Source organism: Sparassis crispa, assembly GCF_003851025.1.
Source record: "Sparassis crispa DNA, contig_000003F, whole genome shotgun sequence".
Taxonomy (NCBI): Eukaryota; Fungi; Basidiomycota; class Agaricomycetes; order Polyporales; family Sparassidaceae; genus Sparassis; species Sparassis crispa.
Window position 1 is genome coordinate 2,584,030 of NW_020939750.1, and position 24,694 is coordinate 2,608,723.

General features: G+C 49.4%; 9 protein-coding genes across 9 annotated transcripts; 6 read left to right on the forward strand and 3 right to left on the reverse strand.

The window, feature by feature from the left end:
• Positions 1-298: 298 nt before the first annotated feature.
• On the forward strand, positions 299-2,680 carry SCP_0409600 (Fructose-2,6-bisphosphatase; the record flags this gene model as incomplete). Its single annotated transcript, XM_027757688.1, has 16 exons — positions 299-447; positions 497-588; positions 641-684; positions 739-798; positions 848-868; positions 921-973; positions 1,029-1,171; positions 1,223-1,250; positions 1,298-1,649; positions 1,702-1,830; positions 1,894-2,022; positions 2,080-2,140; positions 2,190-2,281; positions 2,341-2,357; positions 2,410-2,517; positions 2,566-2,680. 16 exons carry the CDS (start codon positions 299-301, stop codon positions 2,678-2,680), a joined length of 1,593 nt encoding a protein of 530 aa, XP_027613489.1.
• Positions 2,681-2,846: 166 nt separating this feature from the next.
• Positions 2,847-4,380, reverse strand: SCP_0409610 (predicted protein; the record flags this gene model as incomplete). The annotated part of the gene is made up of 4 exons (XM_027757689.1): positions 2,847-3,066; positions 3,118-3,706; positions 3,759-3,963; positions 4,018-4,380. The coding sequence occupies 4 exons, from the start codon at positions 4,378-4,380 to the stop codon at positions 2,847-2,849; spliced, it is 1,377 nt and encodes a 458-aa protein (XP_027613490.1).
• A 374-nt stretch (positions 4,381-4,754) lies between these two features.
• On the forward strand, positions 4,755-6,503 carry SCP_0409620 (Bifunctional polynucleotide phosphatase/kinase; the record flags this gene model as incomplete). The annotated part of the gene is made up of 10 exons (XM_027757690.1): positions 4,755-4,830; positions 4,885-5,149; positions 5,201-5,288; positions 5,343-5,460; positions 5,514-5,623; positions 5,671-5,743; positions 5,794-6,015; positions 6,069-6,141; positions 6,190-6,280; positions 6,333-6,503. The coding sequence occupies 10 exons, from the start codon at positions 4,755-4,757 to the stop codon at positions 6,501-6,503; spliced, it is 1,287 nt and encodes a 428-aa protein (XP_027613491.1).
• A 39-nt stretch (positions 6,504-6,542) lies between these two features.
• Positions 6,543-8,946, reverse strand: SCP_0409630 (Protein SDA1; the record flags this gene model as incomplete). Its single annotated transcript, XM_027757691.1, has 8 exons — positions 6,543-6,995; positions 7,052-7,360; positions 7,417-7,509; positions 7,559-8,107; positions 8,157-8,255; positions 8,306-8,388; positions 8,594-8,790; positions 8,846-8,946. The coding sequence occupies 8 exons, from the start codon at positions 8,944-8,946 to the stop codon at positions 6,543-6,545; spliced, it is 1,884 nt and encodes a 627-aa protein (XP_027613492.1).
• Positions 8,947-9,463: 517 nt separating this feature from the next.
• Positions 9,464-10,376, reverse strand: SCP_0409640 (hypothetical protein; the record flags this gene model as incomplete). Its single annotated transcript, XM_027757692.1, has 4 exons — positions 9,464-9,700; positions 9,756-9,887; positions 9,945-10,025; positions 10,086-10,376. 4 exons carry the CDS (start codon positions 10,374-10,376, stop codon positions 9,464-9,466), a joined length of 741 nt encoding a protein of 246 aa, XP_027613493.1.
• A 164-nt stretch (positions 10,377-10,540) lies between these two features.
• Positions 10,541-12,159, forward strand: SCP_0409650 (Phosphoglycerate kinase; the record flags this gene model as incomplete). The annotated part of the gene is made up of 8 exons (XM_027757693.1): positions 10,541-10,654; positions 10,711-10,756; positions 10,809-11,335; positions 11,384-11,449; positions 11,506-11,640; positions 11,694-11,815; positions 11,867-12,071; positions 12,124-12,159. The coding sequence occupies 8 exons, from the start codon at positions 10,541-10,543 to the stop codon at positions 12,157-12,159; spliced, it is 1,251 nt and encodes a 416-aa protein (XP_027613494.1).
• A 686-nt stretch (positions 12,160-12,845) lies between these two features.
• Positions 12,846-14,799, forward strand: SCP_0409660 (Clavaminate synthase-like protein; the record flags this gene model as incomplete). The annotated part of the gene is made up of 6 exons (XM_027757694.1): positions 12,846-13,158; positions 13,229-13,383; positions 13,675-13,845; positions 13,899-13,962; positions 14,022-14,091; positions 14,142-14,799. The coding sequence occupies 6 exons, from the start codon at positions 12,846-12,848 to the stop codon at positions 14,797-14,799; spliced, it is 1,431 nt and encodes a 476-aa protein (XP_027613495.1).
• Positions 14,800-15,141: 342 nt separating this feature from the next.
• On the forward strand, positions 15,142-17,253 carry SCP_0409670 (hypothetical protein; the record flags this gene model as incomplete). The annotated part of the gene is made up of 1 exon (XM_027757695.1): positions 15,142-17,253. The coding sequence occupies one exon, from the start codon at positions 15,142-15,144 to the stop codon at positions 17,251-17,253; it is 2,112 nt and encodes a 703-aa protein (XP_027613496.1).
• A 192-nt stretch (positions 17,254-17,445) lies between these two features.
• Positions 17,446-18,174, forward strand: SCP_0409680 (Thioredoxin-like protein; the record flags this gene model as incomplete). The annotated part of the gene is made up of 5 exons (XM_027757696.1): positions 17,446-17,460; positions 17,510-17,665; positions 17,719-17,946; positions 18,002-18,078; positions 18,132-18,174. The coding sequence occupies 5 exons, from the start codon at positions 17,446-17,448 to the stop codon at positions 18,172-18,174; spliced, it is 519 nt and encodes a 172-aa protein (XP_027613497.1).
• Between the last annotated feature and the right edge of the window lie 6,520 nt (positions 18,175-24,694).

Sequence of the window (24,694 nt, forward strand, 5' to 3'; positions counted from 1 at the left end):
ACGGCGGCGACAGGCAGCTCGAGATCGTCGGAGCCGTGGAGCTGGACGCGGTAGGCGGTGCGCTGGGCGAGTTCGTGCTGGTCGGCATAGAGGTCGGGGACGAGGACATAGAGGACGTGCAGCGAGCAGTGTCGGACCAGCGACGAGGAGACAGGGATCGTCGTCCTCGCGGAGAGGTGAAAACCTTGCTGGGAGAGCGAGGCGTGCATGCTCAGGCTGCTGCAGCCTTGGGTAGCTGGGAGCACACGGCAAGACGCGTCTGAGCACGTGCACGTTCCTCTCTTCCGCGACGACGACGATGACCGACGCTAACACTCCTCTCCACCCACTGCCCGCTCCGCCCCTCTCCTCTCGCGACCTCGCTGCCGTAGATGGCCTCCTTCGCGTCGTCGACAACACCCGCCCCTACAGCACTCCCCCCGTCGTCTTCGGCGCCGGCGGTCCCATGTACGTCCTTGTATGCGCCCCCGTCCGCCTAATCGACCCGTTCTTGCAGGTTGAAGCAGTTTGACCGCTCTACTGCTTTCGCTAAGTTCCAGTCCCTGGCTCCTACCCCACCACGCTCTGTCGTAGGCATCGGTAACAAGGGTATGCCCTCCTGTCGCACTTTCCGAGCTGTACCATCGCTGACTTGCACAAGTCGCGAAGCCCGACTACTCTGAGGCGAAGATCGTCGTTGCGATGGTCAGTCCTTCCTCTGCATCTGATCGTGTCAGTCTGAATTTAACCCCTTTCCAGGTTGGATTACCAGCTCGGGGAAAGTCTTACCTCAGTAACAAGCTCATGCGTTACCTCAAAGTCAGGCATTTCCTTACTTCCTCTGCCCTCTGACTGACCGCAGCAGTAGTGGCTGGAGTATGATGTCAAGGTGTGATCTCCCGTTCTGTCCGTTACTGTTGTTCATTTTTTGTATTACTTAGGTCTTCAATGTGGGACAATTGCGACGCTCACGGGCCCGACAGAGAGCACAACAGTGAGAGCCAAAGCATCTACTATGTGATTTTACACCTGAAAATGGCAATTGGTAGGGGTGGTCAGCACGAAGATCATACTTCTTCATACTTCAGCCACGTCAATGTTGAAGCGACCAAGCTGCGGGACCAGCTTGCGACAGACAGTCTCGAGATGCTCATCCAATGGCTCAAAGATGGCGGCAACGTTGGTATACACGGTAAGTCGCTTCCACTCGTGGCATGGTGATCGATTCTCATGCTCAGTCGAGACGCGACAAACAGCACTCGCGATCGGAGGTACTGCTGCTAGTATACTTCGCCTACCCTCACTCATCTATTCTCAGAGCCAAGATTGAAGCGCGGGTGTCGAAGGAGAAGGGCATAGTCGTGATTTTTCTCGAGTCCGTCTGCGACGACCCGGCGGTCATCGCTGCGAATGTTGCGCTCAAAGTGAGCTCCGGAGACCCAGACTACAAGGATGTGTCACGCGAGGAGGCTAAGGCGGACTTCTTGCGGCGCATCCGCGAGTACGAGGCGGTATACGAGACCATCACCGAGCCCCATCTCTCGTACCTGAGGATCATCAATGTCGGCGATCAGGTGACGATGTGTCGCATCCACGGATACCTCCAGAGCCGGATTGCATTCTATCTCATGAACCTGCATCTGAAGCCCCGAAGCATATTTTTCTCAAGAGCGAGTGTAGCTTTGGTTGCTTCCCCAGCTGCTGTGACTGATTGCCTTGCAGCATGGCGAGAGCCAGTTTAACCTAGAAGGCAAGATTGGTGGCGATTCGCCGTTGTCAGAGCGAGGATTCGCGTATGCAAGAGCTCTGCCTGCGCTGATCACAGACAACATTGGTGATGCGCCGCTCACGGTTGGTCCTTGTCGACAGAACTGACGCCGCTTCGGGATTAACGGGGATTGGCATGTCCGCTAGGTGTGGACGTCTACGCTCCAAAGAACAATCCAAACCGCGCAGTACCTGCCATACAACAAGCTGACCTGGAAGTCTCTCGATGAGCTGGACGCTGGTGTCTGCGATGGGATGACTTACGAGGAAATTGAGGTGCGTGCTCTTGTCGCGTCTTTAGTGTGCTTTTTGACGAATCTCCTGCCTCTCCAGCAAGCGTACCCGGAGGATTTTGCGAATCGCGACGAGGACAAGTTCAATTACCGATACCGAGGTTTGTCGTACTGCGTTTTTGGTTCTGTCGGTCACTGCATATTTTGTAGGCGGCGAATCGTATCGAGATGTCGTCGTTCGTCTCGAGCCGATCATCATGGAGCTTGAACGTCAGGAGAACATCCTGATCATAGGCCATCAGGTGCGAATGACATCGATGACCGACCGATCCTAACATTTAATTGATATGCGAGATTTCAGGCCATTCTTCGCTGCTTGTGAGCGCATCCTGATGGCTTCCGTCGCATCTTACTCAGATTGGCTTCGTAGATACGCGTACTTCCACAATCTGCCGCAGGCTGATCTTCCTTATATCAAGATCCCGCTGCATACCGTGATTAAACTGACACCGAAGGCGTATGGTTGTGACGAAGAAAGGTGAGCACTTTGTCGCAGCGTGCAGCGACTCTTTAACACGACCTCTAGATACACACTCCCTATTGGTGCTGTTGATACCCACAGACCGAAACCAAAGACGACATTTCAGGTTCAAGGGCCGCGATCCACTTCTGGTAGAGAATACTTCACGGACAAAGTATGAGGGAAACGGTATCAGTTACACCGGGCGAGATACCTACCCCACCATTAATCCGGAATAAGCAGGGAGGTTGTATCACCAGTTTAGAACCCCTCAGAGCAAGATGTGTATCAATATACAGTGAATTAGAACCTTCTCCGTTCTGGTGCCCGCTCGCGATGCTGTGACTTTACGAGTCAGACTGTTCCGCTGCAAACCGCTCGTCGGCGAAGATTACGTTCTCTACGGTCTCTATCCTTAGCGTGGATTCTGACCGGTGGTGGTTGAGCCATAGCCACTTGAAGCCGACGTGGTACTGGACTGCGGGATACCATCTCCGCGTGAGACTGTTAGTCGGATCTGACCAGCCCTCCCACTCGTAATAGCGAGAAGTGCCGTCCAGACAGTTGCTATGCAAAAAGTTATTCGCCACCCACATTTGAGAACGACTGGGTACGCACAAGTGAAGCATTTTGGGGAGGATGGCCTCGCCCTGGTGTAGTGTACCTAGTGTATGGATCTGCACGGCGAGCTCGTCTTGCACGTCGGCGTTGTCGTTCCCCAGCCCGGTGAAGTACATGTCCAGGAGGCAGCTGGAGACCTCCCACTCGAAGCTGAGGTGCTCGAAGACGTCGGGGCGGTGGCTCACGATAGCCCACCAGTAGCCCTGGTCGCCGAGCTTGACGCCTTCGTAATGGCCGCTCGCGCCGGGCGGACCAAACATGGCCTCAAACGCGGGCGGGGCGAGCGCGGGCGGAAAATGGCCAGAAGAGTCATTGCGGTAGGCGACTGAGTCCATAAGGCGCAGCTCGCGGAGGCGTGCGAGGTCGAGTAGCATGATACAGGAGCAGATGCGGTTCGCGTGGTGCCACTCGACCGCATTCTGCTCCAGATGCGTCGGCATCGAGATTGCAGTTGTAGGGCGTAGGTGTAAGAAATAGTCCCAGAGCAGTGCAGGGTCGGTGATGAAGAAGGCATCAGTGTCGATGAAAATGGCGCGTTTGACGTTATTTGGGAGGATCTCATGAATGAATAGCTTCATGAGACCGGCTATGGGGACGAGATGAGCACACGAGCAAGGGTGAGGACAGACTGCACTTACGGACGCCAGCGGAATGATCGGTTGTGATGGCGCCTTCGCGCTCGATGCGGGCCAGCATGCCTGCAATGGTCATGTGGTAGAAACGCACGAGGACATTGTGCGTGGGGTGGGTGACCAGATTGAGTCGCTTTTCAAGGTATTCCTGGGCAGCCAGATCGCAGATTATATGGAACTCTATTGGGACAGAGCTGTACATGAGGATAGACTGAATGAAGGAGTGAGTTATGAGACAGAGTGGATATGCGGTTCTATGACAGACCTTCATGAGAATGGCGCCCTCGTTGGCAGAATCAGCAGAGAACACGATGAAGGAAAATACGATGGGGCCGGAGGAGGGGTCGACAGAGTTTTCTAGATGGGTATCAATATACTGGATATAGGCCGTTTGCTCTGACGGAGGTGGTGGTACATTATGGATGGCTAGGAGAGATTCTGTGGCGGTTGGCTCGGAGTGTGTGGACTGGCGGACGAAGAAGATGTAGGAAAAGGTGAGAGTAAGGGATGCGACGATGAAGAGGATCTGCCTGAAATGCAGAGGGCGGCGGCGTGCAGAGAATTCGACGGCTCGAAGTCTCCAAGGAGAAGGAGGAGGACTGGTGGTGTACTGGTGGAGGGAGGACATGGCGCATTACCCGACCACCGCGGCTGAAAGACAGTGAACTGCTAGCACAGAATATATGAATAATAATCGAGAACGGAGCAGGTTATAAGGAGCGACGGGAGGACGCTGCAATGGCGGTGGGCCAAGTCTAGAAAGAGCGGGGAAAGTTTACCGAGCGGGCTAGCGTGATGGCAACCCGCCATCGCCCTTTCTAGCTGCTGTCGCCGTTGCTACGTCTTTCCCAACGCATCCAGACATATGTTATCAGAACGACACATGTTATCAGAAAATTTCTGCAGAAACGTTGATGTGAATCGCGTTTTGGAGATGAAAGACAGTGGGAGAGGATAGGGCGCTTCAGCCACCGACGCGTGAGTCTCCTGCACGTCGACCGCATGTCGCCCAAGAAACGGACCGCGGACGACCTCGACGGCGGCGGAGAGCCGAGCACCGTCAGACAGCCAAAGAAACGTACGCACTCTCTCCTGTCGCAGTTCGCGTAGTGCTCACCCTAGTATTCCTCAGTCTTCCCCATCTTCAGTGAACCGCCCTCGGGCCCTGAGCGCAATCAGGATGCCACCTTCCGCTGGATCTCGCCCGCCTTAGGTCCCAACCGTACTTGTCTTCATGGCCTCAACTTATCTCCCAAGAGCTCTCCCAAGGTTGCCGCCTTCGACCTCGATGGCTGCATCATCCAGTCCAGCTTCCCAAAGAAGGGTATTCCGCCATCCCAATTCCACTGGTGGAGGCCATCCGTGCCAGGCAAACTGAAGGAGCTGCATGATCAAGGGTGAGTGCCATTTCTCCACTTCTCATATTTTCCTCATTCTTGCAACCCTAGTTATTCCATAATTATCATCACAAACCAGGCTCTCCGCAGTGCTGCCCTTGCCGACTGGAGAAAGAAGGTCCCGTTCATAGCTGCCGCTGCAAGTTCTCTCCTCACTATCTCTCCACGCACCCCCACGCTGACGTCTCCAAAGCTCCCCGACGTCCCCTTCCGTCTTCTGGCTGCTACTGCTCGCGACGGCTTTCGCAAGCCTATGCCCGGCATGTGGTACGAACTCGTGCGCATATTCGCTCAAGACAGTGTCCGCATCGGTGTGCACGACGTCGCCCAAGAGCTGTCATGGATACTGACCATGCGACCTCAGACCTCCAGGAATCCTTCTTCGTTGGAGACGCCGCCGGCCGCGCGGGTGACCATGCAGGTACTGACAGGAAATGGGCACTTAATGTCAATATACCCTTCTTCACGCCGGAGGTAGGCTCCCCATCTCCACCACCGGATCTTTCCTTGACGTTGTCCAGGAATACTTCCTGAAACTCCCCACGGCATCATATACCCTACAGGGCTTCCATGTGTCTTCTATCCCGAAAGACGGTGACACAACTCCCTGAGTACGCTGTTCTTTGAGCTGACGTCGTCCCCAGTACCACTTATATCCCCCACGTCCACTCCCCTACTCCCTGCGCCCTCTGCTCCAGAGATTGTCCTCTTCGTCGGCTTCCCTGCACTAGGTAAATCTTCGTTCTACAGGACCCATTTTGAGCCTGCTGGCTACGTCCATGTCAATCAGGACACCCTACGGACCAGGGACAAGTGCGTCAAAGCCGCCCTGGAGGCCGTACAGAACGGAAAGAGCTGTGTCGTCGGTGCGTCCATCGGATACGCCCATTGCGGATGATCCTAACCTACGGCCATGAAGACAATACCAATAGGGATGCACAGACGAGGAAGCATTTTGTTAATCTCGCACAGAAGTCTGATGTGCCTATCAGGTCACTGCCTTCTCTTGACCGACGGTGACAGGAGCTGACTAGATGCAGATGCGTGGTTTTCAACGGCTCTATTGAGCTCGCATGGCACAACAACCTCTACCGTGCATACAATCTCCCTCCCTCCCTAGTGGAGAAAAATGTGCGTCTGCACCACTACAAATCGCCCTGATAGTCATTCACGCTCGACCCAGCCGAAGCGGGATCTGGTGCCGTACACGGCCTTCACAAGCTTTCGCGCCCAATACGAAGAGCCACAACTGAATGAGGGCTTCACGCAGATCAGAAAGGTGAACTGGACGTTTGAGGGCGACGAGGAGCAGCGACAGAGATGGAGTATGTGGCTGCAAATAGACGGCAGATGACCACCCAAGCGTGTCCTATATCGAATCTGTACGAATCCGCTAATGATACGCCTTCTTCGCTCTCTCGATATGCGCCCGCAACTTCTGCTGCTTCTCCCTTAGCGAGGCCTTCTTCTTACTCCGCACTGCCCCGCTCGCAATTACCATCATGAGCGGCTTGTTGCGTGCCTTCTCCCTGTTCGTCGAGCTGCTTGGCGCGCCCTTCTTCTTCTTCCCCTTCAGCGAGCCGAACTTCTCGCGGCCTTCACGCCCTTTCTCTATTGACGCGATGCGCTCTGCATAGTCCGCCTTAGCCTTCTTGCGCGGCCCCAAGATGTCGTTCTCCGAGATGAAAGTGTCCTCCGCGTTTCCAGACTTGGCGAGTCCCTTCTTGTTCGACTCGAGTGTTGCCAACTTCCGCTTGGCCGATGAGCCTCCGCCCCTTTCCACAGCCTGCGACGCCGATTGAATGCGCAGGTCGTTGAGCAGGACAAAATCGGCCGGCGTGAGGATCTGCATGAGCTTGCGATGAGCATCTACGGGGACTCAAGCATCGGATAACTTATTACCTTGGTCGTCGCGAGGGAAGATATCCGTGTCCCAGCGTCCTCCTCGAAAGTCATTTGTTGTGCTGGCTCGTGTCCATCGTCTCTTCCCTTGATTTTGGCCAATTTATCTGCTTCATCTTCGCTGTCACTGATATCCAGGTCTTCTTCACCTTCAGATTCGACGTCAATCCAACCTCCTGAATCATCAGATGCCTCTGAAGAGGAATCGGACTCGACATCCCATCCATCCCATCCTGCTTCGTCGTCCACCTCTTGGTAATCGTCCTTCCCGTTCTCCTGGCGCAACTTTTCGAGATGTTCTTCCAGAAGCTATTGAAGCCGGCTAAGTCCTTACTTTGAGTATAACAGGCAGTAGCATCACCTACCACAAGTCCTTCGATATCTGCTGCTGCGACTGCGGTGTGCCCGAAGGGTAAAGGCTGAGCTCCACTCGACATACCCATGCTAGCCTCCTTGCCCTGGATAATTGTTAGGTATTACGTGCATTTCCCGTATGAAACGTCTTACCCGCTGCCGTCTCTTGAGCAGACCAGGATTAACCTCGCGAAAAAGTTGCAACAAACCTCGCGCAGCTGCGGTGACCGCTTTGTCCTTGCTCTTCCTGTACTCTACTAAGTCGCTCAGCAGGCCCTCCTCCATTGACCACGGCTGCCTCCGGCACACTTCGCGTATCGCATTCAGGCCTGCGGCGATGACCTCGCTCCCCACTCCGGGGTGCACAAATTCTTGGGCAAGCTTTTGCACAACTGGCATGAGGGCATCAGGCGGTGTGAAGTCGTGCACCGACTGGGCCAGTGCGACCAAAATTGCGGGAATGCGCAGCTGGTGGTATGTCAGATACTTCATGAGGTAGGTGTAGAAACCGAGAATGCACAGCTTGTGCGCGCCCATGATGCGAGAAAGGAGCTGCATGACGAGAATTTTGTGATCGAGCGAGAATCGCTTGTCGTGGCGATTCAGGCTGTCGTAGAGCTTCTCGCCGAACGTCTGAGGGTCGTTAAGTAGCTGGATGGCCGGGAAGTTGGTGGTTGATGATTCAGCCTTCCGTTTTTGTTTCTGGGAACGGGAATGAGTCCAAGGAAGGGCAATAAACGGTCGTTCGCACAGATTTGACGGATTTCATAGTCTTTTGTATCTTCTTGTCACCGCTCCTTGTCTTCTTATTGATCTCTCGGCGATGTTGCAGTGCTTTAACGTCAGGTTCCTTCAATAAGAGTTGCATGAGCGAACGGGTATCGGAAGATCTATACGCACATTGTCATCATCTTCATCGCTATCTTCCTGCTCCTCTTCGCCCCCGAGGAAGAAGTGCAGGGAGGCACTTTGGACCTTGGCGACTGGATGGAAACATCCTAGCGCAACGATGGAAACTGATTTCGCATCATTCCTAACGCAGCAGGATCAGGGAAACGATATAAACACGAGTGGACATCACTTGCCATATGCTCCTTCGCCAGAGCTCCTTCGTCAGGACGACCGCCCACATTGCTTCACCCCCATTCTGCGTTGTGGAACTTGGACATGCCACAGCTCGAAGCTTACCTCTATCGCCCACCACTTCCGCGTCCATCCCACGCTCGACCATTCCGAACAGCATAGCTTGCACGGCGCGATTGAGCTTGTGGTTCTTTGTGCGAAGATTGGCGGTGCGGACATCGGACAGTATTGTTCGTCGAATGAGCGCACGAAGTGAAGACGAGGTGGTGCGCGGTAACAACGGGAACAAGGTTCTAAGTAGCCTGCGAGCGGTAGATTTTGAGCGTAGGAGGGAAAGCGGGAGAACATTCGACGCACGCTATAGATGTAATAACACCTTTATTCCTGAGCATTACGAGATTCTGTACAAGACATTTCCTGGTATCGGGTGAAAGTGTCGCGTAATGGTCCAGCAACATGGAAGAGAGGTGAGACGGAAAGTCAGCAGTCTCTCTTGCGTAACATTGTGCTACCTGATTGAGGTGAGAAGTCTGTTCACTTGGATTTGGAGGGTAATACAGTACTTGAGCGATAAATGCGATCAACTCTCTGAAATGCTGAGCTTGTTCGTCCGGATTTATCTGAAATATTTGACGGATGCTATTATAATGATTCCATTGTTGAAGAAACTCCTCCTTGTAGGCAGGAGGATCTCGTTTGATGAGGTTCTGGAGCTGTGGAAGGTTTGCTGTGACGAGGACACCGCGTCCCATGACTGGGAAAAGTAGAGATCGGGTGTAGCAGCACTCAGGAACGAAGCCTTTGCACAACAGCGCCAAACATACGCCTTCAGGTTCAAATTAATATTGTCCCCGACAGTTCTCATAGAGCAAGCTCCATATATATATTCGACCGCGATCAAAAGGTACAGCTTTGCCAGAAAGTTCGTTACATATGGAGTACAACTGGCAGAGATTCTACAAACATACAATACGGTCATGAAGTTGTTGGGACCGAGGATGTGGGCGCGTCTGCTGTTGGTTTGAGATCAATGTGCTCTTCAGTCAGCTTTCCTCGACCTCGACCATGCTCTCCAGCGCCGCGGACAGCGCTACGAATCTCCATATGCGCTCGCGCCTTCTTCATGTCTACTGCATCATGCCCCCCTTCATCCGCTGTCGCTGGCTTCCAGTCCCGTATCTGTTTGCCGGAGTCCCACTCTCGGTTCTGCATCTGTGTTGCAATCGACGTCTCACCATTCAGTAAAAGAACGAATGAGAAGTCTTACCTTCTCCATCTTTCTGCGTGCGTTCTGCTCACGAGTGCGGTCAACGTTCTCCTGCACTTTCTTGGTCTTTGCTACTTTGATCCTCTCTGCTTCCTGCGTTTTCCTAAAAGCATCCTCATCCGCTTGGACATCCTAGTATATACAAAAATGAATTTCAAGTTGTGACGGGGGAGCCGTGCACGAGCATACCATCCGTCTCTGTTTTATCTTCTCATTTTGTTCACGAATGCGTGCCATGCGTTCTGCAAGCTCATCTTCACTCAATTTATCCTAACCGCAGTCACGTTGGAGAACCGTTAATTGTTGTGTAGATACCAGTGAGATACACACTCGCTGAGCACCGCCAGTCTTGACGCGTTCGGGATTGACATACGGTTTCTTTTTCTCCTTCGAATCGGGTTTCTTAGCCTCGGACTTAGGAGCCTCTCGGCCAGCGGCGTTCTCGTCTACGTTGCTTTTTGGCACGTCTGCGAGCTCAGACGCCTTTGGGGATTCAGTCGCATCCGCAGTGTCAACAGGGACTGATTTCGGGGATTCGAGCTGTTCCGCGTTATCCTGAATGTGGAGAGCGTCGAGTTCGAGACCTAAAGAATTGGACGAAGGCTCGGCCGTGGTGTCCATGAAGGACGATGGAGGTGGTAGTCACTGGCAGAGCTGGAGGTGTCGAGTCCGAGTCGCGACTAGACTCTTCGGGCACTTGCCGCCCACATGCATGTAACTCGATCGATTATAAGTACTGGCTAGCCCCTTCTCTGCCCTCCTCGTCACCCTCGCTTTCTACCATCATGTCGCTCTCAAAGAAACTCTCTATCACCGACCTCGACCTCAAGGGTAAGCGCGTCCTCATCCGCGTCGACTTCAATGTCCCCATGTCCGGGAACAAGGTCACCAACCCGGCCGTACGTCGCCTTCATCCACTTTCGCCGTACACGCACATTCATCTCGTGAATGCTAGCGCATCGTAGCGGCTCTCCCCACCATCAAGTATGCGTTGGAAAATGGTGTGGTATTTCCCGTCCTTGTGATTGTGATCGGTGCTCATTCATCTCGCAGGTGCTTCCAAGGTCATCCTGATGTCTCACCTCGGTCGCCCGGACGGCAAAGTCGTTGCAAAGTACTCCCTTGCCCCAGTGGCCTTGGAAGTCGAGAAGCATCTCGGCAAATTCGTCATTTTCGTCCACGAGTCCGTCGGTCCCGACGTTGAGAAGGCCGTCAGCGAGGCCCCCGCTGGATCCGTGATCCTCCTCGAGAACCTGCGATTCCATATCGAGGAAGAGGGATCAAGTAAAGACAAGGAAGGAAAAAAAACCAAGGCGGATCCTGCCAAAGTCGCTGCGTTCCGGGAGGGTTTGACGAAACTCGGTGATGTCTATGTAAACGACGCGTTCGGCACTGCCCACCGCGCACATTCCAGTATGGTCGGGGTCAAGCTGTCTCAGAGGGCCGCTGGTTTCCTCATGAAGAAGGAGCTTGACTACTTTGCAAAGGCTCTCGAGAGTCCCGAGCGCCCCTTTCTCGCTATCCTTGGCGGCGCCAAAGTCTCTGACAAGATTCAGCTTATCGAGAACATGTTGGATAAGGTAAGTCAACGCTGTCAGGAAACCAATGCGTTGCCTCATGTGTGATAGGTCAACTCTCTTATTATCTGCGGAGGAATGGCTTTCACATTCAAGAAGACGCTCGAGAACGTCTCCGTAAGTTGTTTACCCCCAATGCGATGCACAGCGTCGACATATCTCATATGGTGCAGATTGGGCAGTCGTTGTTCGACGCCGCCGGCTCCGAGAAAGTCACCGCACTTGTCGAGAAAGCTAAGAAGAACAACATCAAGATCGTATTCCCTGTAGATTTCATTACTGCGGACAAGTTCGACAAGGATGCCAAAGTGATTTGTTCCATGCTTTACATGCCGTGACAATTTCTGACCTAACCTCGAAGACGGGCACTGCGACTGACGTCGAGGGCATTCCCGATGGCTGGATGGGTCTTGATGCAGGGCTGAAAAGCCGTGAATTATTCCGCGAGACGGTTCTCCAGGCCAAGACGATCCTCTGGAACGGGTGGGTACGTTCGCATGCAGTTTTGTTCTTGCTTCTGAAGTTTCTTTGTAGACCCCCGGGAGTGTTTGAGTTCCCTGCTTTCGCAGAAGGCTCCAAGGCGCTCCTTGATGCTACCGTAGAAGCAGCGCAGAAGGGTGCTACTGTTATTGTTGGCGGTGGCGATACCGCGACGGTTGTTGCTCAGTACGGAGCGGAAGCAAAGCTGAGCCATGTCAGTACGGGTGGAGGTGCCAGCTTGGAGCTTCTAGAGGGCAAGGTGAGAGATCCCTGGATTTGTCTCCCTTCCTACGCTCACATATCTTTTTGAGACTCTTCCTGGTGTTGCGGAGCTGAGCGAGAAGTAACGGTGAGCAAACATAGGTCGGACGTCACAGCGGACACAAAGCAAGCAGTTGTCATATGTCGTATTCACACTGTAGGAGTGGTAGATCTTACCGAGAAGAAATATAGAAGCATAAGTGTACAATAAACAAATACTATAGGTCACGAGAGAGCCCAGACTTATTACATAAGCAAGCTGATCTGACTGAGCGACTTACTTTACTTAGTAACGGCACACCTGCAGTATACTGACCGTGCAGTTCAAGTGCAGTCATATATTGTACCACGCGCAGTGGTAGCACATCTTTCACAGAGAGCGATGGCGCGCGCGCGGCGTCGTTCGGGCAGGTCTCATGCCCCGAAAACACCAGAGTCCGGTGCTCCCGAGGATTCGACCACTCAACTAGAGGGCGCTGATGCCCCTGACTCGCAGCAGGATGATACATGCCCGGCTTGTAAACGGGATGGGACTGAGGACTGGGCTGCAGTGGACAAAGAAAGTTGGGTGAGGTGCGACGCTTGCAAGACTTGGTACCACTGGAGGTGCTCCGGTGACGGCGGTGACCTGGATGCAGTGGATAAGTGGTTAGCTTCGTCTCACCGTGTGCGTACTCTACGTCAACTCGTACTCATATCTGCCCATCCCTTGGGTGCACACTGTAGGTATTGTAAAGAATGTCTGGCCGTCGATCCTGCTCGCTCAATCACCATGAAACCGCCTGCCCGCAAATCCGCGCGCAAACGCACGCAACGGGACTACGCAGGGTTGAATTCAGGGACGGAGGCCAGTTCCGACCGGTGGTTGCGTATGCTAGAAGGGAAGACCATTCAAGGTGACCTCTTCAAGCGCATGAAAGGTAGCGATGTAGGACTGGAATGGTTGGAGAGCGACGAGAATGCAATGCGAGAGCCCGTTGTTGTGGAGTCTGCAGAAGGGTTAGGCATGAAGATGCCTCCGGACACTCTCAGTGTGGATGAGGTTGCAGAGTTAGTGGGCGAAGATACGTCCGTGGAAGTCATAGGTGCAGCATACCTATCGTTTATCCCCGGCGATGGTGACCGTGACCCGGAGCTTACGAGTGTGCCCTACAGATGTTGCTACTCAATCAAATATTCCCGGGTGGACTATGGGAAAATGGGCGGAATACTACGACCTCGAGCCATCTGCGCGTGACAAGATCCGCAATGTCATATCTCTTGAAATCTCTGGGACCAACCTAGCGGACAAAGTATTACCTCCACGATTAGTTCGTGAAGTAGACTGGGTGGAAAAATTCTGGCCAAGTACGAAGAAGGGAAGGGGTCACGTCTACCCCAAGGTACAGCTCTATTGTCTCATGGGCGTCGCCGGAGCTTGGACGGTACTTATATCCGACTTTCTGGTTATTGGTGTTTCTAACTGGTGTTTCTAACGTACTCTAAGGATTGGCACGTTGATTTCGCTGGCTCTTCTGTCTACTACCACATTCTGCATGGATCAAAGGCAATATACTCTTTTTCCTGTACAATGATCACCAGATTGACCAAGCGCTATCCAGGTCTTCTACTTCATTCGCCCTACTCCTTCGAATCTCATGGCGTATGAGCAATGGTCAGGGACAGAGATGCAAAATCACTCATGGTTAGGTGATCTGGTTGATGAGGTATTCAAAGTTGAACTGCACGGAGGCAATACAATGTTCATTCCGACAGGTTGGATTCATGCAGTAGTAAGAGTTTGTCTTCTTGAATTGCTTACTGACCTTTCACACCTACACCGCAGTACACTCCCGTTGACACGTTGGTTTTCGGAGGCAACTTCTTGCACTCGTACAACGTTGCGATGCGTCAGTGGATATTTTTTCTACGAATTCTTTCGTTTGTTGTTGATGAGTATGTTTACCAGAGCTGAAGATCCGAGAAATTGAGATAGCGACCCATGTACCGAAGAAATTTACGTTTCCTCTCTTCGTAAGGTGGGTATCTCCATTGCGGATTTCGATTGGCTGCGGTTAAAATACTACAGACTGTGTTGGTACGTGGGGGAGAAGTATCTCCGCGACCTCAAAGCGAAGGAGGAGTTCTCCTCTCGGGTGCTCGAATCTATAGAAGCTCTCGCGGAATTTCTCGTTTCCGAGGCGCGCAGCATGGAACACGGGACAGAACAAGCAAAGAAAGAGACCAAGGAGCAGGTTCCAGGCGATCGGATAAAAGATGCAGCAGCCATGGCGAGAGAGTTGCGCTGGAGAGTCCGATTGGCAGCCGGGTACAGCAGCGACGATGAAGGCCACCACCGTCGCAGGACGCAAGTCGACGGGTCGGATGGACTGGGGCTAGGCAGCAAGCGGAAGCGTGGCAGCGCTGGGGCTGAGGAGAATGGGGAATTGTTTAGGAATTTCAGGCGGAAAGAATGGGAACGGGTAGAAGAGCAAGCTACAGAGACGGAAAGGAGGGTAATGAAGATGCGACGACCGGGCGATGGGGGTGACGGTTGGCCAGAAGGCTGGGCGGAATGGAAGGAGGAGGAAGAGGTGGGAGCTGAGGGAGAGGTGGTGGTGGACCGACGACGGGATGTGGTGATGAAAGTGCGGAGGACTGGGAGCGGGCTCGAGCGGCAGCGGGTGGAGAGGATAGTCGAGCAGTGGCTCTGGTCGCCGCCCCCTGCCGAGAGCGCACCGATGTAAATTATATATCGAGTTATCTATCATTATTCTGTACACTATTCACCGCAAGTCACTACTCTCTCCGGCTGTCGCGTGCCTTCCTCTGCACTTGCTCTACACCTAATCTTTCTCTTTTCTCTCTTCTCTCGAGCTCTCTCTGCAAATGTCTGATCCTCATGTCGGAGCTGCATCTCGTCGTCACGCCGAACCCCCAGACCCATATACCCATCCACTTCGTTATCATACCCAAGACGACTCTGTCTATCATGATACACAGACCGTTCCACCCAAGAATTGTGAGTTGCCGTTCGCCAGCTACCGCTGAACAAATAACCGCCCTGACCATCTATAATCCATTTCGCAATGTCGTCGCTAGCGTTTGTCAATTCTCCGTATCACCAGGATTATCCCGTTCCACCCTCACTCGCACAGTCGCCTCCTGATCAACAGGACGACACCGTCTCTCCCCTACCGCCGCCGTATGACTCCGCTGATATCCTACAAGGTTTCGAAAACATGCGCATAGGCGACCCGACCGTTCGCGGTAACAGTGCACCCTCATTTCATCCTGGAGAACCGCTCCCACGAGCAGGCACTTCTATGTCTGTGCGTTCTGCTCAGTCGCCTCCGCGTCTAGCCAGTCACCAGCCGCTTCCGCTTCCTATATCACCCGAGCAAGCAGCACAACGTGCTGGTATGAGGCGCTCTACCGACCCAGCCCTCGGTTTCGACGGGAGTTCCATTCATTCCGGAGGCAGTGGAAGCAGCGCATACAATAGTGCATATAGTGACGCGCCTGAGTATGCGCCCTACGATCGTTCCGTGGAGACAGATGGCACAAGCTTATATTCATTCGATGATCCTTCCCATCGTGCCCTTGCTGACGGTTATATTCCTCGCGAGGATACCGGGGCCTTTCCACCAGGCCGGAGTTATACTCCTGCGAACTGGCAAGATCAGCAATCTTACGCTCAGCCTCCCGGGCGTACAGACTTCAACTCTTTTTATGCTGCGGCGTCCGATGTTCTGGGGATGGGACCGCCACCCAGCGCTCCGCCTCCGGTTGCACAGCACGCTGTTGCAAGTCATTCATCGGCAGCTACCTATTTCCAACCCCCACCCAACCATTCGGCTCAAAATCATCTGTATCGAAGCACTACCTCTCCTTCCCTATCCCCGAGCTCTTCGGTTCCGTATGCTGGTCCATATCAACAAGCCTTTCCGTCGATGTACACCGGTGCATCTCAGTCTTCTCTTTCACGCGGGCAACCCGTAGCTTCCCCACCTCCTAACAGCGAGGTGGAGATTGAACCTAGGCCATCCCTACAGCGCTCAGGTACTACAACGTCGGTTAACTTGCGGACCCAGAAGACTAAGGCAGTGGACCTGAGTGCACCTCCTTACACCAAGGAATATATCGACCAATACCGCCAGAGAGTGAGGGACGACCCTGATCCAGAAGTGCATTTCCTATATGCCAAATATCTAATTGATGCGGCGAAGAAGATCGGCGCTGACGCAAAGGACCAGCGAGGCATGAAGAAATACCGAGATACTTTGATCGTAGAATCTCTCAAAGTCATGAGACGCCTAGCCACCCAAGGTCAAGCGTACGACGAGGCGCAGTTCTTTCTGGCGAACTGTCATGGGACGGGCATGTTGGGCCTTCAGGTCGATCATGAAAGAGCATACCACCTCTATCTGCAGGCAGCGAAACAAAACCACGCCGCTGCATGTTATCGAGTGGCCGTCTGCAATGAAATCGGCGCTGGAACGCGTAGGGAGCCGCAGCGCGCGTTGGCGTTCTATCGCAAGGCCGCATCGCTAGGCGACACTGCTGCCATGTACAAGTTAGGTGTCATACAGCTTCGTGGCTCCCTCGGTGAACAACCTAGTCCTCGTGAGGCTGTAGCGTGGCTGAAGCGTGCGGCTGAGCAAGCAGACGAGGAAAACCCGCACGCGCTGCATGAATTGGCGCTCCTCCACGAAGCATCTAACTCGCAGATTGTGCCTTATGATCCTGCATACGCCAGAGACCTCTACACTCGTGCTGGACACCTCGGATACACCCATTCCCAGTACAAGCTCGGCCAATGTTATGAATTTGGCGTTTTAACGTGTCCAGTAGATCCTCGGCGGTCTATTGCGTGGTACACCAAAGCCGCGGAAAAGGGCCATTCAGAAGCAGAACTGGCTCTGAGCGGCTGGTATCTGACTGGAAGCGAGGGTGTGCTGAAGCAGAGTGACTCTGAGGCTTATCTGTGGGCGCGAAGGGCAGCGAACAAGGGTTTGAGCAAGGCAGAATACGCTGTGGGGTATTATGCCGAGACTGGGATCGGAATAAAGCAAGACATCGAGTTCTCCAAACGGTGGTATATGCGCGCTGCAGGCAAGTTCGATCGTAACCTTTTCGGCCAGGTAACTGCACTTATGGATATCCTTTTCTCTCAGCGCAAGGCAACAAAAGAGCAATGAATCGTTTGACCGAGATGAAGCGTTCGGGTAACAAACGCACAAACATGGCGCGTCCGACCCGACAGGAAGCCAAAGATGAATGCGTCGTTGGGTGAAGGGAGCTTGAGGGAGCGGGGTTTTTCTCCCGACGGCCACTCTATCCCGTCTTATCTAATCTTATTACCTGTATCATTGTTAATACCACGACTCGCGATGGATGAAAGCGAAGTGAGATCGTTCTATGCTCGACGAATCGCAACTGAAACGACTGTGACAGTCGTCCTTGCTGGAGTACCTTGATCTTTCGCAGCTGACATGTCTGAACGAAGCTGGACAGCACAATGTCAAGTCTATCCTTGCGAGCAAGGTCCGGAATTCAACATCTTCGTTTCTGGAGAGTGATGTTGACGAACAGTTACTCATCAATATCACCGTGGGTCTCTCTCTGTGGTAGTTGGAGACACTAACAGAAGCTTTTCTTCACAGTTCAATCAGACTGTGCGCATTCGCGCCGTTGCCATACAATCACCAACTGTCGTACAAGCCCCTCGAAGAGTGAAGCTTTACATCAACTCCCCATCTCTGGGATTCGACAACATCGAGGAAGGGGCTTCAAAGATTGCACAGGAGATAGAACTCTCAGAAGATCAAGTGTCCGAAGGCAAGCGGGTGCCGCTACGCTATGTGCGCTTTCAAGCCGTGAACAGCCTCCACGTGCGTGCTTCATATGCGATCACTATCTAGTACACTGAAGTCCACTTGTTGCCAGATTTTCGTAGAATCAAATCATGGAGATGATGAGCACACATGCATCGGCGCCATTGATGTTTTCGGCTTTCCTGTCTTGTAGGTGATTCCTGCAACTCGTCACTGCCTTAGCTCAACTACACTGTGTTCAGGGGCGCAAGGGATCTGAGTGGTTTGAAGAGACAAGGTGATTGAGCACACTTCTAGGTAGAAGAAGAATTTAGTTATGTATGAGGAGGATACTGGCTTGATAGCAATTTATTGTCCTTGTCTTGCATATACCACACGAAAGGTGAACACTACGGAGGTGGTGATGATAGGCGGGTGCAGTGTGGCCACTTTTATTCCGAGGGACAGAGTATGGCATTGTAGCGGCGCAAGCGCCAGTCCCCGACTCCGAATGAAGCCCTGGGTTCAGGTTATAGGGAGTGGATTGTGGCAGTCGTGAGATAGAATACAGGATGTTTTACAAGTAGCTAGATTGATACTACATCTTCAGTGTCACTGCTCTGGCTGCATTCATGCTCGTTGATGTCAGGCTCCGGAGGAAGCATGCCCAGCACCGGTAGCGGCTTGTCATTGTTGACATACCACAGTGTAAAGTCGGCATTGGTGAGGAGGATGCCAGACTGAACATTGGTGATTTTCAGCATGGTGAAAGTCACCTGTACATGCAATAGTAAACATTGTTAATCTTAAGATTATATAGTCTGTTTTACTTACTTCAAGTGTAAGTACTTGTAGCTCAATTAGGTGAGTGCTTATAGTCTGCATGTGTACGTGAACATCACTCGGATTCCGGGTGATTGTGGGGTCTGGCAACTAGTGCACGGGGAAATAGGTAGGTGTAAATTACTCGAGAAGCGCTTGCTTTAGAGCTCGCCCTTACCTCGCGGGAGTAAGCTTGTTTAGGTACAAGGTATTAGGACGATGAACATAGTTTGTCGAATTTTGTATTTTTCGGTTTTTTTTTAGGTTATGTAATACGTGCAGTGATAAAAGTGTAGCTAATGGCGAAAATAGTGAGCTAATGTGTTATATCTTCTTTTGCTTCTTTGCGGCTAATACATCGTCCGGTAGGTTCATTCTGCATCATTTCGTGGATGAAGTGACCTTGTCTTCATATCCAGGAGGGAGTAAAACAGTGATTTGGGCGACGTCGGCAAAGAAGGAGTTGGCAGTGCGACCAGTTGACCAGGTTCGTTGGCGGTGAGGTTGATTGTGATTTTGATGAGGGCACCTTTCAAAGTCATTTCGCAATCATTGGGGTGTATGGGACATGCAGTGTGGAGATCGAAGGCTAGAAGTGGTATGCCGCGCATGTTGTCTTCGGCAATTACACGTTGCATTTCATCAGTGGCCCATTCGGAACGTGAACACATTGTCCAGGTGTGTACGCCGTACTCGGCATTGAGTTCTTGCATGAAAGAATGAAATTAGAATGAATTATGATTCCTTCTTACCTCAGGAATCGTTCTTTATGGGATAGGGCTTCCGCCAGAATCTGAGGGACATGTCCAAGTGCCCCTATGCGTGAGAATGACTTTTCAATACAAATTTGTATGCATGGGCTGCACCTAGTCCTGGGTTTGGTCTAGGGTTTAACTACAAACTTTGTAGTGCCTGTTGTTACTGTACTACACCCTGCATACAGTCGGTCTTTCAAAATGATTGTAGTAGAAACCAACATGACTTGCATAAATAATCTACAACAACAGTGCCACTTTCCCTCCTCTCTATCATTGCAGAACCATTCATGTCTCCTATCCTAGCTCTTTTGGTTAATTGTCAGTAGTTCATTTAATGGAACAGACAATTATATTATTCACCTTCGAGAAGCTTAATCAATGTGTCTTGCAGCATGATGGAGCCCATTCAGCCAATATATACCCAAATGTCCATATAACCAAGGTGGAATATTTTGTGTAAATTTCCATAAAACCGAGTGTTGGCCAAGAATATAATATAGGATCGAGATATAGGGTTGGCCAAGATAAGTAAGCTATATAGGCTAAGTCATGTATTTAGGAGTTAGCCAAGGGAGGTGCAGTTTAAAGTCTATATAGATTGTTGGGCATTTTGGGGTTGGCCACCATTTCTCTATATAGATTGCAGCTGAAATAGTGCCATTGGCCAAGAGTCATAAAATTCCAATCCTATATAGAGTTTGCAGACAGTTGGGCTTGGCCAAGTGGACCTATATAGAATCTTTGTGTAAATGGTCCACTTGGCCAAGGCACATGAAATTTCGATCCTATATAGCATCTCCTGAAATTTGGCCATGGTCAAGGGTATCCTATATAGATTTTTGTGGAAATAATGCCTGTGGACAAGGGTCAAGAAATTTGCATTCTATATAGGATTGTCTGAAATTTGGCCTCGGCTAAAAATATCCTATATAGTTCTTGTGGAAATGGTGGCCTCGGCCGAGCGTCCTGGAATTTCTGTTCTATATAAGGTCTGCTGAACTTTGGCATTGGCCAAGGATGCCCTATATAGTGTTTGTGAAAATGGTGGCCTCAGCCGAGGATCTAGAAATTTTCATTCTATAGAGAGTTTTCCACACTCTGGCCATGGCCGTATAACTTTCTACACAAATGGGGCTTCAGGCTAAGGCATCCAAACTTAATGGTCTTGCTGACACCTTTCTTCTTTAAGGTCCTGGAGGATACACTCATTCAAATTTAAATAGCCAGTCACACACATTTATTGACTACTTTGCATACCTACCTTTGCAACTCGCAGACTATCTGACAATTATTTGACCATTGAATGCCTGCTGTGATTGAAGTGCAAAGTCCTTCCACATTACACCTTGCTTTGCTGCATAGGATGCATGATCACATAGACCTGCACTCACTGCCTTCATCTCCCTGGTCTGCCACTCATGCTGCTTGCGTTCAAATCACAGGACAGTCCATAACATTTCATATCACACCTTCGGTACCACCTCCTTGTATCTTGTGTCTTCTGCCTTTGCTCTCAGCCAGTTAACTCGATTAACTGACATGGTAATTACAATCTGTGAATAATTTTGACTAGGCATGAACAGATAGTCACTCACCCTCCTTCATCACTTAGGCTTTATGGCATTTCGACTGACATCTTCCATATTATTGTCCACACTTTCCACCCATGCATTTCGAGCATTCTCACCTTCAAGTTTCCAAAACTATGCCAATCTATCATTCCTCTGCCCAACTCTATTCTCCTCCACAATGTCTTCGGGCATCTTTGTGTCTTCCGAATGTCAAGATATTGTGTCAACAACTGTTCACTTGCTTCTAAACAGATCAGGGCTTTCCGAGCACACTTGTATCATCTAATGATTTTGCTCTCTTGCTGATCAATCCTTCTGAGCTTAGCTGCATTTCGGGTTTTGTGCCATTGAGACTTATTATGTCTGAATTTGGTCTGGAAAAGCAAAGACTTGTGACTCAACAAGAGTCGCAAGTCTTCAAGACAGTTATTGGCTTGGCCAACCTGTAGATGTAACTCCTGCTGTGCAATGCTCTTCCATCCCACTGCCTTGCATTGATCAATGCCAAGTGAGGAAGGAAGCAGGAGAGTGATGTTTTCTGGCAACACTTTCTCTTCAATATCTTCCGAGTTCTCCTCCACATCCTCCATGGTCCAACTCTCTTCATCTGCCACCTCATTAGAAGAGATTTCTAAGTGCTCAATGTCTTCACCGTCTAATAGCGCTGTTGCACAATTGTGAAATCCATCAATTACGATTTCTGAGGTATGAAGGAATCGTTCTTTATGGGATAGGGCTTCCGCCAGATCTTGAGGGACATGTCCAAGTGCCCCTATGTATGAGAACGACTTTTCAATACAAATTTGTATGCATGGGCTGCACCTAGTCCTGGGTTAGGTCTAGGGTTTAACTACAAACTTTGTAGTGCCTGTTCTTACTGTACTACACCTTGCATACAGTCGGTCTTTCAAAGTGATTGTAGTAGAAACCAACGCGACTTGCACAAATAGTAATCAACAGAAGTGCCACAGCAGCCACAGAGAACCAATGCATCATAGTCAGTGAAATTATAGAAGCACATACTAATTTTAACATATAAAAAGCAGTACCATTAGAATCTGTGAAGGAAATGGAGCATAATGCTCTCTTGAACCAGGTAAATCTGAGTAAAACTGGCTGAGATATCTCAGTTTTGGATTAGAATGCTCAGTGTAAAGTGGAGAAAAATTGTATAAATGCCAGAAAAAATTGTGAATGACTCTACAATGCACATAAACATGCTAGATAGGGCGCCTTATTTTTACATGCAGTGCACATTGAAGAAATAAGCAGAAGTGAGAGAAAACTTAGAAAACAGATTGTAGCGCTTCAGCAAGTGATTCTGATGTTCTAAGAGTAACACCGTCAGATTCAGCGTGAAACTCAGGTCAGAATGGCTACCGGGTTTATCCAAATCCGAGCAGAATTGAGTGAACTACAAGCCTGGCAAGTTTGGATACAAGTGGGGTAACAAGTGCTTGAAGCTGGTAGTGTCACGTGCCACCCGAGTCACGTTTCATACGGCGCAAAACGTGACCTGTAGGGCATGTGATGTGCACATGCTTGTGGCTGAAGATAAACATGCAGAATAAAATGCAGAAAAATCGCACAAATACCAGAAAAATTATGGCATGGCCCTTTGATGATAGTGGACTTGTAGAAGTAACTAGACAATGTTGTAAGCCATTGTAAAGTCCTTACAAATCCATACTACATGGCATATTAGAATATTGTAAGGCCTTACCAACCATTACTAGAGGGTGTAATAGAATTCAAAAAGTGGTATAATAAGGCGTTGAAGCCGGATTACTAAACACTACTAGACATACTAGGAGTCAATATAACACTTTGTAGGCTATTGTAAGCATCTCGCAAAGTGACACTAGATGACATATCTCACTATTGTAGGGTCTTGTAAACATGTTCACTAGGGCACTTACAAGAGATTACTAGAGACTATTGAAGGTTACTGAAGGTTCTTATAAAGTGATGCCAGGTAACGTTTCCCACTATTGTAAGCTCATTACAAACTGATATATTAGAAGCCAGTATCATAGGGTGTTGTTGACTTGCTGAACGTTACTAGACAATATACCAAGAGTCAGTAGGCAAATTTGTAGACTATTTAATAGTACGGCCCACACAACTTATCAATGTATAGTGGGACATTGTAGGACACTTACTAAACATTATTAAATGGCACACTAGGAGTTAGTAGAGAATACAATGACAATTTCTTGTATACATTTAAAGATATTGTTATAGGCACATTTGTAACAGTTTCTAGGGTCATTTTTTGTAGTGATTTTTATAGGCACATTTGTAACAGTTTCTGGTGTCATTTTTTGTAGTGGTTTGTATAGGCACATTGGTAGCATCTCTTGTAGTAATTCTTGTAGGCACATTTGTAACAGTTTCTAGGGTCATTTTTTGTAGTGATTCTTATGTATTCAGAGTCAGTAGATGAATTTGTAAACCACTGTAAGGCTCTTTAATCCTTGTAAAATGAATATTGATAACTTTTTAGTCATGTTTTTATATAGATTTTATAAAATGACATAGTAATATCATTTTGAAGTCCTAGCTACTTTTTAGTAATGTTTTTGTATACTTTTTGCAAAACAACATAGTAATATCATTTTGAAGCCATTTTGAAGCCGAGTTTTTTAGAATGTGTACTAATCACTTTTAGTTATGTTTTTATATACTTTTTGCAAAATGACATAGTAATCTCATTTTGAAGCCATTTTTCAGCTCAGTCTTTTAAAATTCAAATTAGTAACTTTTTACTAATGTTTTTGTACACTTTTTGCAAAATGACATAGTAATCTCATTTTGAAGCCATTTTTCAGCTCAGTCTTTTAGAATGCATACTCATAACTTTTTAGTAATGTTTTTCTATAGATTTTATAAATTGATATAGTAGGGTCATTTTGAAGCCATTTTTAACAGAGTCCTTTAGAATGCATACTAGTCACTTTCAAGTAATGTTTTTGTATACTTTTTGCAGAACAACATAGTAGTATCGTTTTAAAGCAATTTTGAAGATCATTTTTAGGTGAGGTGTACTAACAATTTTTAGTAACATTCTTATATAGTTTTAATAAAAGAACAGAGTAATATCATTTTTAAGTCATGTTTTAGATAATCCTACTCTGAGATATTTAGCAAGCTATTAGACTATTATCAGACAGCGACAAATAAATTATTATCTACATTATACCAGATTATTAACTAATATTAAATGGTAGGCACAAGGTTGGTAGGCAACATAGCAGACATATAAGACTTATGTAATAACATAACATATTATTGTTATAAAGTGTGTTGCACTCTCTTATATACTATTATAAGATTTTTATAAACTACAATCATATGACATTTTATAAGTAAGTCAAGAGTATAATGTTATGAGAAGCTTACTTTATATACTATTATAAGATTTTTATAAACTACGATCATATGACATCTTATAAGTAAGTCAAGAGTATAATGTTATGAGAAGCTTACTATATTACTAAGCAATATGCCAGTTGTTGAATAACATTATAGACTGTTATAATGCTTTTATTTAAAAAGCACTAGCATTTTCTTGTAACTTTTTTATATAGACAAATAGATGATATGCCGGACTATTGCAGAACTGTTACTAAATATTTCTAAGTGAAATATTAGATGAATAGCATACTAAAACAT